The sequence below is a fragment of the Phlebotomus papatasi genome, chromosome 2, assembly GCF_024763615.1.
Source record: "Phlebotomus papatasi isolate M1 chromosome 2, Ppap_2.1, whole genome shotgun sequence".
NCBI classification, from domain to species: Eukaryota; Metazoa; Arthropoda; class Insecta; order Diptera; family Psychodidae; genus Phlebotomus; species Phlebotomus papatasi.
In genome coordinates, this window is record NC_077223.1 from 29,695,362 (window position 1) to 29,713,688 (window position 18,327).

The 18,327-nt window shown below is 31.6% G+C and overlaps 1 protein-coding gene across 20 annotated transcripts in view; it reads right to left on the reverse strand.

Moving 5' to 3' along the window:
* Nucleotides 1-18,327, reverse strand: part of LOC129803415 (coiled-coil domain-containing protein CG32809) — a 207,679-nt gene that overhangs the window by 44,977 nt on the left and 144,375 nt on the right. For 16 of the 20 annotated variants that reach the window (XM_055849941.1, XM_055849950.1, XM_055849948.1 and 13 more), the window contains 4 exons: nt 6,663-6,744; nt 4,418-4,510; nt 3,676-3,790; nt 3,497-3,592 (listed from right to left, as the gene is read on the reverse strand). In XM_055849941.1, the coding sequence (XP_055705916.1) occupies nt 3,497-3,592; nt 3,676-3,790; nt 4,418-4,510; nt 6,663-6,744 (386 nt within the window). The remainder of the gene's footprint in view (nt 1-3,496; nt 3,593-3,675; nt 3,791-4,417; nt 4,511-6,662; nt 6,745-18,327) is intronic. The other 4 variants (XM_055849953.1, XM_055849952.1, XM_055849945.1 and 1 more) reach the window with 1 other exon arrangement.

The window sequence follows — 18,327 nt, forward strand, 5'->3', positions numbered from 1 at the left end:
GTCAAGTCTTTACGAGTGAATTTATGTGCAAGAGATAAAAGACAGAGAATGCGACTTGTGGAACTTCATCCTACATTTTTGGTAATCAAAGGAAACTTCAACTAATTAAAGGCTTAGAAAATATAAAACTTACAAAATTTAATAGCCATTTCATTCAAAAGTTTTTCCCTTAAGACAAGGGAATAAGACACAAGGGACACAAGTAATAAAGAAATTATTTGAAAAAAATAAAAGAAAAAGTTTTGAAAAAAAATTTAGAGTTCAGAAGTGACATTGCAATAAAGTCAAGGTGATTCAAGTACTTATTTTTTTTTACAGATATAAATGTTATATTTACATAACGCAATAAAAAAATTAATCATATAAAATATTTTAGTACCATTGCGTTTGCTTATTGGTCAAAGCTTGAAAGGGTTGAATATTGAAAATTCCAGTTAATCAGAAAATGCGATGAAATTAAAAAATTGTAACATAATAAAATATTTAGTAGATAAAACTTTATAATATCATCATGCGATAAATATTTTTTAACAAACCAATCGTATTAAATAGTTGCAACAACTAATTTTAATTAGTTACCCCAACTAATATATTCTACGGCTACAATAAGCGTGGCCGGACATTCTGAGAAGGGACGATTTAATTATTCTTTGTTATGTCTGCAGGTAAATTAGAGTTTTACCAAATCCCTCTTCTGTGTATAATACCAAAATTAAAACGTAAAGAAAAAGGTGTGGAGATAGGCAACTAATATAAACTAAAACCGAGACTTCACACGAGAATTCCTGAATTTGTAATAGATAATTTTCAATAAAAATTGCATTTTTGACAGAATTTGGCGTTTCCACATATAGACGTGCAGACAATTTCCTTAAAAAAAAATTTTTTACGAAAATCGTTCCTAAAGAGGCCTTTATACGAATCTCAAGATCATTGTTTCTAAATCCCAAAAACATCTATGGAGAATAATTCAATTCCCGGCTTAGAGTTCAATACGGAGGACTCAATGTTACTGATACCAATACCGTAGACGTCTATACTTACAAAAATTGGCTTAACAGGGGTGGAATGATTACTTTTCGACATTATCGAATCGATAGTATCGATAAATCTATATCTGCTAGATTAAGTGAATGTCGATTTTTTACGGATTGTTGGGCCATTCATTGCGACATTCTTAAAAGAATGAGACAGTTAATAAGCATCTATATTACTTACAGCAAGTGCAAATATCGTTTAAAGTTTTCAGAATCGACAGTCGATAGTATCGAAAACCACGTCTTCAAGAATAACGTCTTGTAGAATAATTCTGTAGAAGCTTTCGATCAAGATCGATAATGATTTTGTTTCGCTTTCTGAGGAACTCGCTCGACGGCACTTGAACCTTGCAACTTTGGCAGGATACCAGTTTCACCGTCCACGAATCACTGGTTATCGATCATATCGAACAGTTTTGGTCCCCGAACCCGACAATCGAGATTTAATTTCTCGTTGGCAGTTGTACAGCTATCAAAGTTCGATTCATCGATTAGGGATGCCAAATTTACATAATTTAAAAAATTTCAAATTCTCGTAAGCAAAATCGATTTCAATTTCGATTTGACAGGACGTCAACAAACAAATCTAATATTTGAATGATTTGAATAATGAAACAAGAGGTACAATTTCAATCATCTGAATTTCACAGTGTAGAAGCAAGATCAATTATGATTTATCAAGTGGTATATGTAGCTTTATGATCTAATAGTTTTCGATTTCAATTTCAAATAATATGAATTCATTTTCTTTTCACTAAACGAATGTCCATTTATAGCAATCAAATCCTGTTGGAAAATTTTAGGTTAAGGGGTCCGTATAAGTGATACAAGAGCAAGAATTCACAGAGAATTTCCCTCATTTGTTCTCAATTTTTTGATTTTATTGTTTGTTCAACTGTCAAAACAGAATTCATCGATTAGGGTTACCAGAAAAATTTGTAAAATTTTACAGATGCAAATTTCACAAAGAGAAAATTCAGGCTCAATTTAAAAATTGATTGATAAATAAAAATAAAAATAAATAAAAATAAAAAAGATAAATTAAAAATAAATTGATAAAAAGAGAGAAATAACCCTAGTATTTAAACATTGCCTCCAGCAATACCTTTAAATCAGATAAATGTTATGAAATCAAAATTCATAGTTCTTTCTTAATAATTCTGGCACACAGGGATGGTCTGATTCTTCATGGTTGGAACGCGATCTAAAAGGACCATTATACTTTTGAAAACTGTCAAGATTATTGTGAAATATCACTGAAACCTTTAAGTTAATTTTAGATTAGGAAAATTTCATGAAATCAAACTTCACATCCATTTCTTTCTCGTACATTTTACAGTATGTCTATCCCACTCTTTTGGATTCTTCTTTTGAACATCACACCAAATTAAATTTAGTTCAATCGATTTTTGAGTCCAGAAGAATGATACAGACTTACGAAAAACTCTTGAGAAACAAAAAGATTGTAATTTTAATTTCATGACATTTTCCCGATCCAAAATGTGTGCCAGAAGCATAATGGCTTCGGCACACCTTTTAGGTCAGGAAAATTTCGATAAATCGAAATTTTCATTCATTTTTTCTTAAATTCTTTGCATTCTTCTTCTTCTTCTTTTGAACATCACACCAATTTAAATTTAGTGCAGTCCAATTTTGAGCCCGGAACAGTGGGATAGACTTATGCAAATCTTTTGAGAAAGAAACAGAAGTGAATTTTGATTTTAAAAAATTAGACCGAGTTAAAAGTTTAGCATATATCTATCCTATTCTAGCAATTGAAATTGGATTTAGCCAATTTGTATTTGGTGTTGAGGAGTGTTAGAAGAGTGCAAAACAGTCTGATAGGCATAATGTAAAATCTTTAAGAATGAAAAGGAAGTGAATTTTGACTTTATGAAATTTTCCTGATCTAAACGATGTTTTAGAGACACTTTCATTAATCTAATTTAATTAAATTGAAAAGGGATATAAGCAACACAAATAGGTAAGTACTCCTAACATTTCCACCTGAGCCACTCTGAACTCAAAGAGCACTGTTCAGAATAATCCGGTCTTTATTAATTAGGACTAATGTATAGCATCTGCATATCAGTTATATGTGATATACCTTGATATATATTAATTAGTTAAAAGTGCAATACTATACTTCAAAAACCCCTGCCAGAATATAATTTCAATAGCTCTTGAAAATTGGAGAAACTTTTGCTGTAGTACCATAGAAAATTTCTTAGCTCGAAAATATACCACATATACTTAAATTCAATCAAATGCTAATGAAAAATCTTTCGTGTAAAGGTAATACCGTTGTCGTTTGAGTAATTTAAGTTAAGAAAGTTCAATTGAGGAAAACTTTCCTTCACCAATTTGACGGAAGATCCTTAAAGTTTCTTGTGTTGCGAAAGCAGGATAAGTTGAGATGGTAAATTAAAATTTGCAAAAGTTTAACTGGTGTTACTCACCTTGTTGGATCATAAATTTGATTAGGATTCCTGGGAATTCTTCCAGATATTTTCACACCATACAGAGCATATTGATCTTCATTTAGGCTGGCATCACTGATGCATGATAAAAAAAGAGGAAATAGCAATAATCAAATAAAAGGTTAAGTTGTTAAGGGAAATTAGCATAATCTACTTACGTATGTTCTTCATCAATGATTGGCGTCACAGTGCCTCCACGTGTACCATATTGACTGTAGTAAGGCTCTTCGTAACCTGTTCGTGTGGCTCTTTCCGGAGAACTCATATAACCATCTGCGGTAATACGAATGGAAGAGACAGAGAAAAAGACATAATATAATTAAAATTGCCATATAAAATTATAATTGAAAATATTAATTATTTTGTAAATATCCATTCTCCCATAAACACTCATGCATTTAATTATTTTTTAATTTAATTTTCTCCCATACTTTTGTCACCTTGTTTTTTTTTTTAATTGTATTTTTTTTTCTTTCTTCTACTCTACACCAAATGCCAAATATAAAGAGGAACAATAAAATTAAGAGAATGATTAATGAGTGAGAAAATGAGACACAAAAATGATTAGAGTTGTTGCTTCTTTTTTTTTTCTTCTTTTGGTTACATATCAAGAAATTTCCACCAATTTTCTCTCAACACAAGGAAAGGAAATTATATTACGAAAATGAAACAAGAGTCGGAAACAAAGAGATTACATGAAACAAAGTGATTTAATTAATTTGGTAGAGTCAACGGAAAGTTATAAGACACTTTTATTTTTTTTTTCTCATCATTTCTTCACCTTTCACCCAAGAGTACACAAGGTGTACTTCTGAATGAAAGTTTTGCTATAGTTTATTTTTTCTTTAAATCTCTTTTAGACTTTATTTTCGTTCTTTTTTTTTGTCATTTATTCTATACCTGGGATACTGTACAGTTGATCCGGAGGATAGGGAAAGGCAGGGCCCATGCTGCCCCGTGAACCATAAGAACGTAATGGTTTCGCTGGTACTCCTAAAGTGTCACATGTAGAAGAAAAGATCAAAAAAACGAGTAACAACGACACAAAAATTACTCATTGGCACAAAATTAAAAGAGAATTAAAAGAAAATTTTCATAAATTCGCGAAAGAAATTCAAGGGTCTTACAGAAATCCGAGCTACGTTACATATAATTAAAAGGTATTATTCTTCTGAATGCCTTACAATCTACATTGATACGTGTACGGAGAATCTTTGCCTTGGTTGGAATAAAAGCTTAAAAGAAAATTAGCATCAAGAAATCGTCTCTTACATTAGCAAATAGGGACTATTTGATAAAAATAAGTATTCACTTGGGAGAACATCTTCAAATCGTAATGGGTAGATATTCCGGTCATATTGTTTGAAACACGTCTTGAACTATTTTGGTTAAGTTTATAAAGACCTATATGTAACGAGTCATTTTTTATTGCACAAAATCAATATCAGATGATTTTCGAAAAGCAGTGTCATGTTGTTTGTCCAATTCCTTATTTGATTGTTTTCAGATGTAGGAGAGATCGGGGTAAAATTAGCCATATTCAGAAAAATTTGGACTCTGAATATGTGACATGGTCATCAAACTCACGAGATAGAGCTCTCCATGAATTAGTTTTTCGCAAGATCTTTTCGTGCTTCCTCGTCGACTAGAGATAAATTGATTCAAAAATCACAAAAGCATTTCAAAATCAAAAAATAGGTACTTAACCGATTCATTACCGATGAAAACCGATGTAACCGAGTTCGAAATTCCAATACCTTTCTAACAAATCCAAATTTAACTAAATCGGTTAAATGGTCATCCTTTGACATTCAATAATTCAAAATGGCGAATTTTCCAGTCACGAGATGTTCGACTGGGCTACCTCTAAAACATATCCAAAAATCATTGAAAAAGCTTGGGCCAATTTGGAGAGAAACCAAAAAATATAGTTTTGAAGGCTTTGGAGGGGGGGGGGGAGAAAAAAACGCCTGGAGTTATTGCTTTTTAATGGGGGGTCATCGAAGACCGAAAGTTGATATCTTTTACCATTTAAGCTCCAGGATCGTGATAAGTTGAAAAAAAATACGATTATATAACTGCTCTCTCTTTAAGTTCGAGCAGTAAAAATGATATAAATACAAGGACATTGCTTTTAATACCGGTGCAAATATAATTGTAAATGCAAAAGCTTATTTTAACACTGATTCCTATACGTTCTACATACAATATTTTCAGCAATATGAATAAATTTCCCTTGTTTAATATAGCATATTCAGGATCTGTGGCACATGGACAATGTATGCAATTATAAAGTGAAAAACAGTACCACAATATTGTGGATAGAATGAATTTACTGCAGCAAAGGATGCAATACAATATTCCCTCTACTCAGTTATGTATCCCGCATATTATTTAGTCGATTGAGTAGCGTAAAGTTTTTGAACAAAACCTTTTAAAACTGAATTTTAGATCAAAAACGGTTCAACCACAAAGGCTAAATGGGTACACTTTTAGCTAAAATACCCAAAACAAGAGGAAAAACAATATGAAACATTTGAATATTTATAGGGTAACAAGAATACTTTTAGGACTTTGCATTATATTTGTACCGTTTGCTAAACAAAATAAATGGTGAAATACAAAAGCTTTTAACAATGGGTTTATGGACAAGAAAAATATGTGATGTTAAAAATAAATGATGTGAAAATAATAATAATTATGTTTACACATCCGCATCTAAAACTAATATGGATTAGGTATTTAAATCAAAATTATAATTTTCTAATAAGGTTTTAATGTAACAATTCAAATCAATTAATATTAAACATTATTTTACAACTCTTTTACTTTACAGGACATTTTTTTAAACTTTTTTTTCGTATTATGATAGTATTTAATCTTTTAAATCAACTCAGCTCATAATCTAGGCCACGCCCACTTCTTTAGAGAAGGTGTGGCCTAAAAATCTGAACAGGCGGAGCTTATTAAGGTAAATACCATCTGTTTGCGCAAAAAATGTTCTTTTTTTTAAAATCAAATTCTAACAAAACAAAATTTCGCCCAAATACCAAATACATAAAATAAAAGTACCTTTAACAGACTTTCTGCATCATGGCGAGAAACCATAATGAAGACAAACATTTACTAGACAAACTGTACTCACCCACGGCATTTTTGTTGCGGTCCGAATACATGCCTCGAGGCAGAGTTTGTGCAGCTCCCACATAATAGGGTGCCTTCCCACCCTTTTTTTTACCATATTCAGTACAAACCAGCCCAACGAGACATCGACACGAAATCCAATGTGTATTTTTGGAGTCACGAATTTTGTGGTACATGAAAATAGAGATAAAATGGAATCAAGATAAAACATTATGATTGGCTTGTATACTTATATTACCAAATTTTAGAGGGCAAAAACACGATATATGCCTAATTTAGTCGATTAACATTGTTGTTATTAATTGGACAAATTGGAGTGATACGGATAAACTGAAAATTACTCTGAAATTTTCATCTTTAATTTTTAGCATATTATGAACAAATTTTGAACAAAAAATTAGTGACTTTATCAGAAAAGGAACCTTTTATACGTACACAGAAAAAAATATTTTGTAAAATTGTTCGTAAATGTTTGTGAAATCCTATGGAGAACTTACGAAATACTCGTGAATCATTTAACCCACAAAAAAGTTCGTAAAATTTTGAACTTTTTTCCAAAAAGAACAAATATTTAGATAAAATTCATTCTTCATCAAATATTGGAATAAAAATCCATAATTTTAATCAATATATTTTTAGTGTCCAATTTTATCCTCAAAGTGTCCACAATAAGAAACTGTCCAAAATTATGAGCCTTTCTCCTAAATGTTAGAATTAAAGAAAAGCTTACAAACAGAAGGAGGGCAAAGTCTCCCTGTGACGGAAAAGTCACTCGAATCTACGATACTATATTAATTATAAAGCAATATACAAAGTTAATATACAAAGAGATTCGATTTTAGAATAACTTAGTTTCATGTACGTTACTGAATTTGCTTAATTTTAAGTAAAGAAATATTTTGAAAAAAATTAAATGGATAACAGAAGTATCAAACAATTTCTATTTTTTTATGTTTAAAAGTCGAAAACATACGAACAAATTTAAATGTAAACTGATCAATAGACAAGATAAGACATTGTGAATTTCCAACATCTGTCTACCAAAGGTGCTCAAGACCTCTTCTTCTTGATCTTTTTACATTTCCGTCTAAAGGGATAGCCGACGGTGGTGTAACTGAGCTAGGTTTTTCAGGACAATCTGTCCTTCCGGTGAGCGTCGGAATTTGTTGATCAAATCCTATGAATCAAAAACACAATTTTGCCAGAGCTTTCGACACTTATCGTGTCTTCCTCAGTGGTTATTGGTTGCTCTTTTCTTTCAATCTTTCAATCAATTCTTTCAATCAACAAAAATCCTAAAGAAAATACCAACCAATAACCACTGAGGAAGACAGGATAAGTGTCAAAAGCTCTGGTAAAATTGTATGTTTGATTCATAGAATTTGATCAACAAATTCCGACGCTCACAGAAAGGACAGATTGTCCTGAAAAACATAGCTTTTTACATTTCCGGGATTAAAAGTTTTGCAGCTAACTGTTTTGGTTGAATCTCAAGTGACTTTGGTATTTTGAAGTAATTTTTGTGATTTTGTTCTAAACTAAGATACGCATGATAGGGTTTGGTTTCTGACACAGTGCGGTACATTCACTCTTTTAACATCTCTTAACACCTTTGATTGGAATCCGAGGAAAGGTTACAAAAAACCTAGAGAACGTAGATTCATGGGGGGGGGGGGTCACCGTTTATCGATAGTGGATATCTCTTACCGTTCGGCCTATAAATCCGTAAAAAAAATAACGAAAAAAAGGACAAACAATACGTACTCATTCTTTTCAAAATTTTAGAAAAAAGTTTCTTTTTCAAAATTTCGAGGCATAAGGACCCCTGAATTACGTATAACTCAAAATCCATGGATTTCATATAGTGCTCTATTTTTTTCGTGTTGGACCAATAAATTGTGTGAAAATGTATTCACTCTCAGTATTCACAGAAAATTTGAGAAAAATTTACAACACAGACGCTCCACACAAATAGTTCAATGATACATTCATGATCCCACATTGAAAAGCACTCAAGATGAAGTGGAGGTATATCGTAAAATATGTTAAGGATTTTCCAAATACTATAAAAAAAAAGAAATTGATGCGATATTGAACTTTGTTGCTTGTTATATTCTCTTCCCAAAGATGCTGATACAGCACATTTCGCCTTTACCTTTACCTCCAACTCTTAAATAATGCATCCACCTCGCACTCTTACAATGCTCTCATTTATGCGAATTTTATTCATGGCGCAAGTCACGGGTGTTCTTGCAATTGTGAAATTATCAAATTACCATGCCAATTTTATACCAGATATACTCTTATAAAACGACGATGGAACAGGACAAGTGGGTGGGAGCCACATAAAAACGACAGACAAAGCAGGATGAAGGACAAATTAGGCGTTATTGATGTTTAGTTCTGCGCCAAAGAATTTCTCTTCATCTACTTTAGTCCCCAACATTCGAAAATTTCCTTTATCTCTTGAATTGCTGAAGTATCTTTTGATCCTTTTCACTGAACTTTAAGCCCAAAAGTTTCAGCATTGTTGTGATGTTCTTTTAAGAGACTTACAATGCTTCCAGGAGAATATAACATTAAAGTAAGAACCACAACACGAATATGTAGCCCTTTCAAAATTATAATCCTTATCCCAGATACTTTTTTTTTTAAATAAATTTTATCATTTTCTCTGAACATCTAAAGCTATATCCATTAAAGGCTTATTGCTTATAATTTTCCATTACAATAATGTTATTGATTGGAATAGAAGTTTTAGCAAAATAAATATTTAAGATAGAAGCCAAGAGATTAAGGGATTCACAATATAAATCGGCATAGTTTCAGATATGGATTGTATCATATTTATGAAGATTGTAATTATTTTCCGAATTTCCCAGAAATCATGGAAAAGCCAAATGAAATTTATCTCTATAAAAATTCAATTAGGGTAAGAGCTCATAATTTTGGACAGTTTTTAAATTGGAGACTTTGAAGATAAAATTGGACACTTTAAATAAATTGATTAAAATTATGGGTTTTTGTTCCAATATTTGAGGAATAATGAATTCTGTTCTTTTTGGAAGATTTTAACACTAAATTCGTTAAATTTTGAATATTATTTTAGTTAAAATTGCTTTGTAGAAAATTCAGTGTGAGCAATTGCTTACGAGAAATATGACAGAACTTCGTGTTAACTTCAGTCTTATTTAGCTGTGGTGAAGTACTAACAATTTTTCTTCTCTGTTTTTAAGTGATATTATTAAATATTCGTTGAATATTGTATTAATTCACATTTATACTCTGAAAGAAATAATTTGCAAAAGGGTGTAAAAGGGTGCAAAAATCGATTAATTTTGGAGATGAATTTCGAATTAAACGAAAAATTTGCAATTGGGTGCAAAAATTTGCAATTTGGCAATTATTTGCCAATTATTGCCTCCCTTTGCAAATTTTTGCAAATTTTTACCTCCGAATGAGCACTATAGTAGCGCCATCTGTGGTGAAACACCATAAATATGATTTGGCATTCTTGTCTGCCGTATTAACCCAAAATCGACGTACACATACTCTCAATGAAAATGTTAATTGCACTTTTCAATTTTTACTCCACTACCACCGTAGACACTTTATTTTCAAAAACTTTTCACTTTATCTATTATTTACCTAATTTCTTAGCAAATTTTGCCCATTTTTCTGCATTTAAACACTGACATTTTCAAGAATTTTTGTCGTCGGACTATTACTGAATGAACCATCCAACATGTCAAAAATTTTTGCATTGGGATGCAACCTCGCGAACAAATCTTTCAAAAATCTCACTATTTAGGTCTTTTCGTCAGAAAATATTTGTCACAAAACACTCCAAAGACCTGAGCAAACTTCTGAACCACAAAATTTCTTTTTCCCAAAAAAATGTTTGTCAATTTTCCTACAAAACACTGCTCAATTTTCACCTTATTTCTGTCGGCACCGTGTTTTTGTGAATCGTAACACAATTCTCTACCGTAGGAGCTTTTCTTCCCATTTTCCACTATTATAGTTATTGAGAAAACACGCGAAAACTATCACCACTTTGCGAATTAACTGCACTGTGAATTAATATTTTGTCTGCCATTTGACAATTCTGAGCGACACTGGAACTGGAAGCCATTGGAAATTGCTTATTTTGTCGCGTGCAAAATGGCAAACTTTTGCATCCTTTTGCATCTTTTTGCAAAGCAAAGTTGATTGAATTCGAATTGACCAAAAAATCGATTGAAATTAATCGATTTTTGCAAAAAAGTCGATTGGAGCCAGGGTTACTACCCTTTTTGGTTAATTACATGGAGTGGGTGTTCTCCTTTTGCATCCTTTTGCAAATTATTTTTTTCAGAGTAGTGACTTATTGATTTGGCCTGAAGTAAGATTTGCCTTGTGAATTAGATTTTCGTGTGAAAAATGGGAAATTTTCCATGAGATTCACCAGTGAGGCGATACTCCTTATTTTGGACAGGTGTTTTTCTCTTGAAATTTCGCGCAATTTTAGCTTTTATGATGACTAGGTTGGACAAATGCCTGGAGAAACAAAGGAGCATCATCTCTACGAAAGAGATGTAGTGAGAAAAGCCTTGAAAGGCTCCCGGAAATGTCAAATAATGCACAAATCCGAGCGTACTTGGAGTACCGAAGTCAACTCACTTTAATGAATGATATGGAAAGTTTCCGGGCTTCTTGTGACATTCTACGGTTCCCTTACATGAACAGGAAGAGGACTTGGTAAGATTGGTTCTTGAAATGAAGAACAATGGGCATCCTGTTGAGGCTGATTAGCTGTCCAAATTTACAGCCAAATTGTCCAAATTAATAACCAAGTTGTCCAAAATTCGAGTCAAATTCACCTCTACATATCAATTCATTTTTAAACGTGTTAAGACTAATTTTAGTAAATACCAAGGCAATAAACCCTTGTCAAGTATCTAAACAACGTTTCCGAAAAGAGAGTAACAAAAAAAGTCAATTAGTATTGAAAATATCGCACTTCCAACTTGGAACATCGATGCTTATTAGCAGATTGTTCAAAATTATGAGCCCTTACCCTATAGATAGGATAGAATCTTAGTAAGCTGATGTACACTAAGGCCGTAAGGCGTATAATATTAAACCAAGTCAAGTTATTAGTGAAAACCAAGTCAAGCGAATTTATGCAAAGAATCTCTAATTCGTGATTCTAAATTCTCATAATGATGGGGTTTACGCTCATTCTTTACCACCAAATTTTACGGGCTAAATTTTCTCAAGGATTAGCATGAGTCTATTTTTGACTCAAGCTTAATTTCCACTTAGCAATTTTTTTATATTATAAGCAAATTGAGGGAAATTGAAATAATTTAACGATTAAACAAAGTTACAATTTAAAATAAAGATCTCTATTGGATAAACGATATTTCGGCTTGTCAAGCTTGTCAAAGCTTGATTTATCTAACACACTGTCCTTATTTTAACCCGTTCGTATATATGGAGTTATGGTGTATTAGATCCAACGTGCAATACATTTTGTTTTGTAAATGCGTTTTCGAAATTGCCTAATGCCCAACGCACAATAACTTTTGTTTAGTAAACATGTTTTTAACATTTAAATGAGAATGAGTGGGATCTAGATTTAGTCATTTCGCTTATTCTCATGGGAAATTTTGAAAATATGTTTGCTAACAAAAGTTATTGTGCGTTGGGGATTATGCCTCAGTCTCTTTTATTTTAGAAAATAGTGAATATTGAAATTTTCGTTTTGACAAATTTGCCCCAGTCTCCCCTAATTTATGGCCGATAAAGTTGAATATCTCGTCGATTTTGATAAAATATTCTTGCACTTTCTTATATGATTTAAATTCTGAGTAACAATTTTTTCACTTAGATAGTACCACCATATAAATATTTAGTGTTTGTAATGCTCTCTGTGATGCTCTCCGCATTCCTTTTTGCCCTTTACAATAATTTTATCTATTGAACTGTAAAGAATAATATTACAAAATATGAACCTGTATCTCCAGTATTTTTGGTGTATGTTCGAATGGACCAACTTGCCCGTATGAATATCTACAATATTTTAATAACTGAACTTTTGGGAGCACTATCTCTATTAAATTCTAGCATATCTGATCAATTATGCTCGCAATTCAGCCTCAGTAGCTTGATTAATGTTTAGTGTCACTAAAAATGGCTTTAATTGGAAAATATTTCTCAAAAATGGATTATAGCTTTTTGTGCAATATTCAGCTGCCTGCATTGTGTTGCAATTTTTTTCGCATTAGGGGAAATTTCAAAAGACAGATTAGTCGTCAAACAGAAGATTGACAATCAGTAATCACCGTCTAAATTCAATCAGCACAGTTAATCTTTTTCACAGACTCTTGTCTTGAATAAATATATATTAAATTTTTAAGCCTGTGCTAAAGACTGTAAAACCTGTTACTTACAATGACCAAAAATAAAATGTATAATTGAATTACCGTGCGACTTAGCCGCGGAAAACAGCGCGGCATAAGGTTTATTGCGTAATGATAAGAAATAAAAAAAAAACAATAAATCCTTAAGTTGAATGTATTGAAAAGTATTTTAGCTTTGCACTTTCACCTAGTTTGAAAAGTATACCTGAATTAATCGATTATAGATTCGCAAGAATTAAATGGTTCAAACTTTGGGACTAATATACACCAGCAATTAAGTGAAAGACTTTTCAAATCGAATTTGGTGGCAATAAAACCAATGAAAAATCATAAATGAAAGATAAGATAATTTCAAGTGAAAGAAAAAGTAAACCACTTTCATGAGACAGAAAAAAAAATATTAATAATATTCTTTTTGTCCTTTCTTTACTATCTCTTTAAACTTGTGTCTTTTCCCTGTCGCTTTATTTTTAGAGCATGACATTATGCCCAAAAATTTGGTACATGACATTATATTGAGAAAGCAGATCAGCAAGAAAAATATTGCATAACGTGAATTAAGAGTTTTGCATTTGGTATTTCCAAAAAAAGGAGTTTTCATTGCCCCAGCTTTGTAATTCGTGGAATTTTCTTTCAGTTGGGATTTCATTTAATTTTCAATTTAAAAAAAATCCACTACAGCATAAAATTTAGCATATATAAAAAATGCCCAAATAGGTTATTTTGAAGCTCACATAAGCAATTAATCATTTATGTATTTATGTGCCTCAATTATTGGTATGAGTGTCTGTGTATTTTTTTCATCAGTTGAATTTATACTTCACGATCCACTGAAATTTCCCATTGCAAATACCATTTCCATTTTTATATACTTCCGGCAACAAAATACATTAGATGTTGATTAAAAAATGCGGTTTATGTGTGTATACTCTTGAAGATACTATCGCAGAAGCGATTAAATGGCCATTTGAGCAGCAATTTGAGTGCAGATATTTAAACGAAAAATCAGTCACTCTCTAGGTGTTTTAATTATTAAAATTATCATGGATTTAATCGATTAATGTAAGTAAAGTCTTTTCAAATGAGAGCCATTTATTGCTCTGCTGAAGTATAAATTTTTTTTATCGTTTATTCGGTGTTCCCAATATCTCAATTGCATCTTACACATTGCCAGACATTTTCGTCAAAATAGAATCTTATTTCATTCTGGCTTTTTAAAAATCATGCAAAGATAAAAACGATAAAAACTTACGAATAAAAATTCAACAATGGTCATTACTCTACATCTGAATTGCAAAACTGAGCCAGAATTTAAACATCCTCAACTTCTCCGTACATTTTACAAATTGGTATTTAGAGCATATGTGACTAATAATAAAAAATCTCCCTCCTAACTATATGCAATTGGTAAATCTATATATTTTTTCTCCACACATGAACACTATTGCATTATAGAAGCTCAGAGAGGAGTTAAATGTCGCTGTCGACGAGTCAAATGTCTGTAATTTACCTCGTTTCGCACTAATCCACAAATACTCTACGATATTACACAACAATTAGTACTACATATTGCGACTCTTGTAATAAGTACTCTATCTCAAGTTCTTCATGTCTCAAAATTACCAGCTGGCGTTACCAAGTTGCAATATGTAGAAAGAGCTAAGAGAGGAATCAAAACAATATGCACAAAATTTCAATTGATTTTTGAACTATTACTCTACATAATATGCAAGATGAATGAGGAAATGAAAGTTGGAAAAATCTCATATTGTATCTCTGTATAATTCTCTTATTCCACCCAGACATTCTGATTTTGGAAAGTGTCATAAATTGTTACACAGTAAAAATAAAGTTTGAGAAATCATTGTAATGTTTTAGGATTAGGATTTACAGATATAAGATAAATTTACACAAAAATGCATTTGGGATAAACTTTGAAAAGTTGGCCAAATCAATTCTGAAAGTTTAGAGTATGAAATAGCTCTTCTGCAAAGTTAGCCATACGCTGCTTAGGGTAAGAGCTCATAATTTTGGACAGTTTCTAAATTTGGACACTTTGAGGATAAAATTGGACACTAAAAATAAATTGATTAAAATTATGAATTTTTATTCCAATATTTGATGAATAATGAATTCTATCTGAATATTTATTGTTTTTGGAAGATATTAGCACTAAATATGTTAAATTTTGAATATGATTTGAGTTAAAATTGCTTTGTTGAAAATGCAGTGTGAGCAATTGCTTACGAGAAATATGACAGAACTTCGTGTTTACTTCAGTCTTATTTAGCTGTGGTGAAGTACTGATAATTTTTCCTCGCTTTTTTAAGTGATATTATTAAATATTCATTGAATATTGCGTTGATTCACATTAATGAGTGATTTGTACATTTGACTTAAAGTGAGATTTGTCTTGTGAATTAGATTTTTCATGTGAAAAATGGAAAATTTTCTAAGAGATTCACCAGTGAGGTGATACTCCTTATTTTGGACAGGTGTTTTTTTCTCTCGAAATTTCGTGAAGTTTTAGCTTTTGTTATGACTAGGTTGAACAAATGCCTGGAGAAACAAAGGAGCATCATCCCTACGAAAGAGATGTAGTGAGAAAAGCCTTGAAAGGCTCCCGGAAAGGTCAAGAAATGCGCTAATCCGCACGTACTTGGAGTACCGAAGTCAACCTCTCTTTAATGAATGATATTGAAAGTTTCCGGGCTTCTTGTGACATTCTACGTTTCCCTTACATGAACAGGAAAAGGACTTGGTAAGATTGGTTCATAAAATGAAGAACAATGGGCATCCTGTTGAGGCGGATTATCTGTCCAAATTTACAGACAAGTTGTAAAAATTAATAACCAAGTTGTCCAAAATAAGAGCCAAATTCATCTCTACATATCAATTCATTTTTAAACGTATTAAGACTAATTTTAGTAAAAACAAAGACAATAAACCCTTGTCAAGTTTCCAAACAACCCTTCTGAAAATAGAATAACAAAAAAAGTCAATTATATCTACTCGCGCGTACAACGATTTCTGTGTTATTAGTTTTTTGAAAAAAAAAACGGTTCGAAATCGGTTAACATTCGCGTTTTTTAGTTTATATCGAAATCTAAATATGCGATTTTGAAAATTTTATGTTTACATTGTAGCCCAGAAAATTTAGACCAATTTAAGAAAAAAAGAATAAAAAAAAATATTTCGTAATACGGAAAAAAATTTCCGGCTTATGATTTTCGGCATCAGGGATGTTCAAAACATACTCTGTGAATTTCAGCTTGATCTGAGCACTTTGAGAAAATCGGAGGATTACAATAAGCCTAGATAAGCCTAGGTGTGATTAAAAGGAATCACATCTAAAAAATGATATGAAAATCATTCCGAATCCACTTGACGTATGTTTAACTAAATTGCAGTGAAAAGTTTGCGATTCAAGGAATATAATGATTTTAAAATGTGAGAGAAGAACAATTTAAACTTAACCTTAAAATCTCGTAGAACTTCTCAAACAGAAGTTCATGATTTCTTCCGTAAAACTTCGATATTGAATTAGTTCCATATAGGTTTTAAAGTGAAGCATTTTATGTTTTCTTTATCGATTTTATATTTTATTATTTAGTATAATTTTTAATGAATCCATTGGATCTATTTTTTACAAAAATTAACAAAATTTATTTACAAAAGCAAAGTGATATTCAGGCAAAAAATGTTTTTCGTTGAACTTGACAAAACATTTTTAAAAGAAAAATATTTTTTTTACAGTGTAGACGTAGACTTTTCTTCTTTACTAATAGAAAAGCTCCAAAATTGTCACTGTTTCTGTCTAGTGAGTATACTATAATAATTTTATGTTTTTGCCCTGAAGAATCATAAAAGTGTATCATCAAAAAGTGTTGAGACAGTTGCACAATATCTATTGTGCCTTTTAATCCATCACAAACAATAACCATCATCGTGCACTTAAGAAGAAAGACAACAAGATCATCAAAAGCCATCTTGAATGGGAGAAAAGCGTGGAAAAAGGATGAATCTTGGTGAAGACAAGAAATGGAAGTTGACGTTTTTGCATTATAAACACAGACAAGACAATTAAAATTTTCCTCTTAGTGGAAAATTCAACCAAAAGACTCAAAGAGCAAGTCTCTCCATCCATTTTTTTTAACCTCATTTTTACTATGAAAGTCATCAAACTTCTTGGAAAAACTCCACCCGAGAAATAATGTCAAACTGTTTTCTTCTTTAAGTGGAATAACCATCAAAGGTAAAAGCAATAATTTATAAAATAAAAAAAAGATTTTCATCTGTTGACGCAACATTTTATACATTCAAATTGTGCTTTAGGATATTTGATGTCAGACACAGTGTGAAAACCTTGAGAGTAAACATTTTTCACCTGCACACGCATTAAATCGTGATCTGTGATTAATTAAAGATCACCTTAAAAAAAACATGCCAAAGCAGACAAACAACATAAGCCCACGGAAAAAAAGAAACAACTAAAAACAGTTTGACCAAAGGAATTTGCAATATAAGAAATGTAATGTAATGCCGCCTTAAATTGTTAGTCCATACAATTAAAGATATAAAATTATACCAACCAGAAGGAAGCTGCTTAATTTGGTATAGTAACCGAATTAATAGGAAAAAATCAGTCAAGTGTGGAGCAATCGCCTGGTAGAACCGAAAATGGAATGTCAATTGAATTAATTGGAAGCCTTAGCAATATAGTTGAGAAGAGCTGCAGCTAAGATAAATCGTCGCATTTGTTACTAAAACAAATATGGGTTTCAATATACAGCAGAAACTCATGCTGAATCCTGAAAATTTAGCAAAAGCAAACTTAAGGAGAATGAAGGGAAAAACGACCAAGACTGCAAGAAGAACCATTAGTGATCTTTTTAGAGCATGGTGTTAGGTGACTACCGATTCACTACAAATTTAAACTAGTTTATAATGCCTCTGGCACATCTTCAGATCGGTAAGACTTCTTGAAATTAAAATTCGCGTCCCTTTCTTTCTGAAAAGATTTGAAAAAGCCTTTTCGAACTCCAAATTGGACTGAACTAAATTTAATTTGGTGTGATGTTCAAAAGAAGATGAGTGTAAAAGAGTAAGATAGACATTGACATATGCTACACTTTGAAGAAAGATTTTGATTTTATGAAATTTTCCTGTTCTAAGTGCCAGAGCCATAAACGATCAAAGAATCCCAAATTTAAACAGTGAAAAATAAAAATTTGAATTACAATAAAAGATCAATTACTG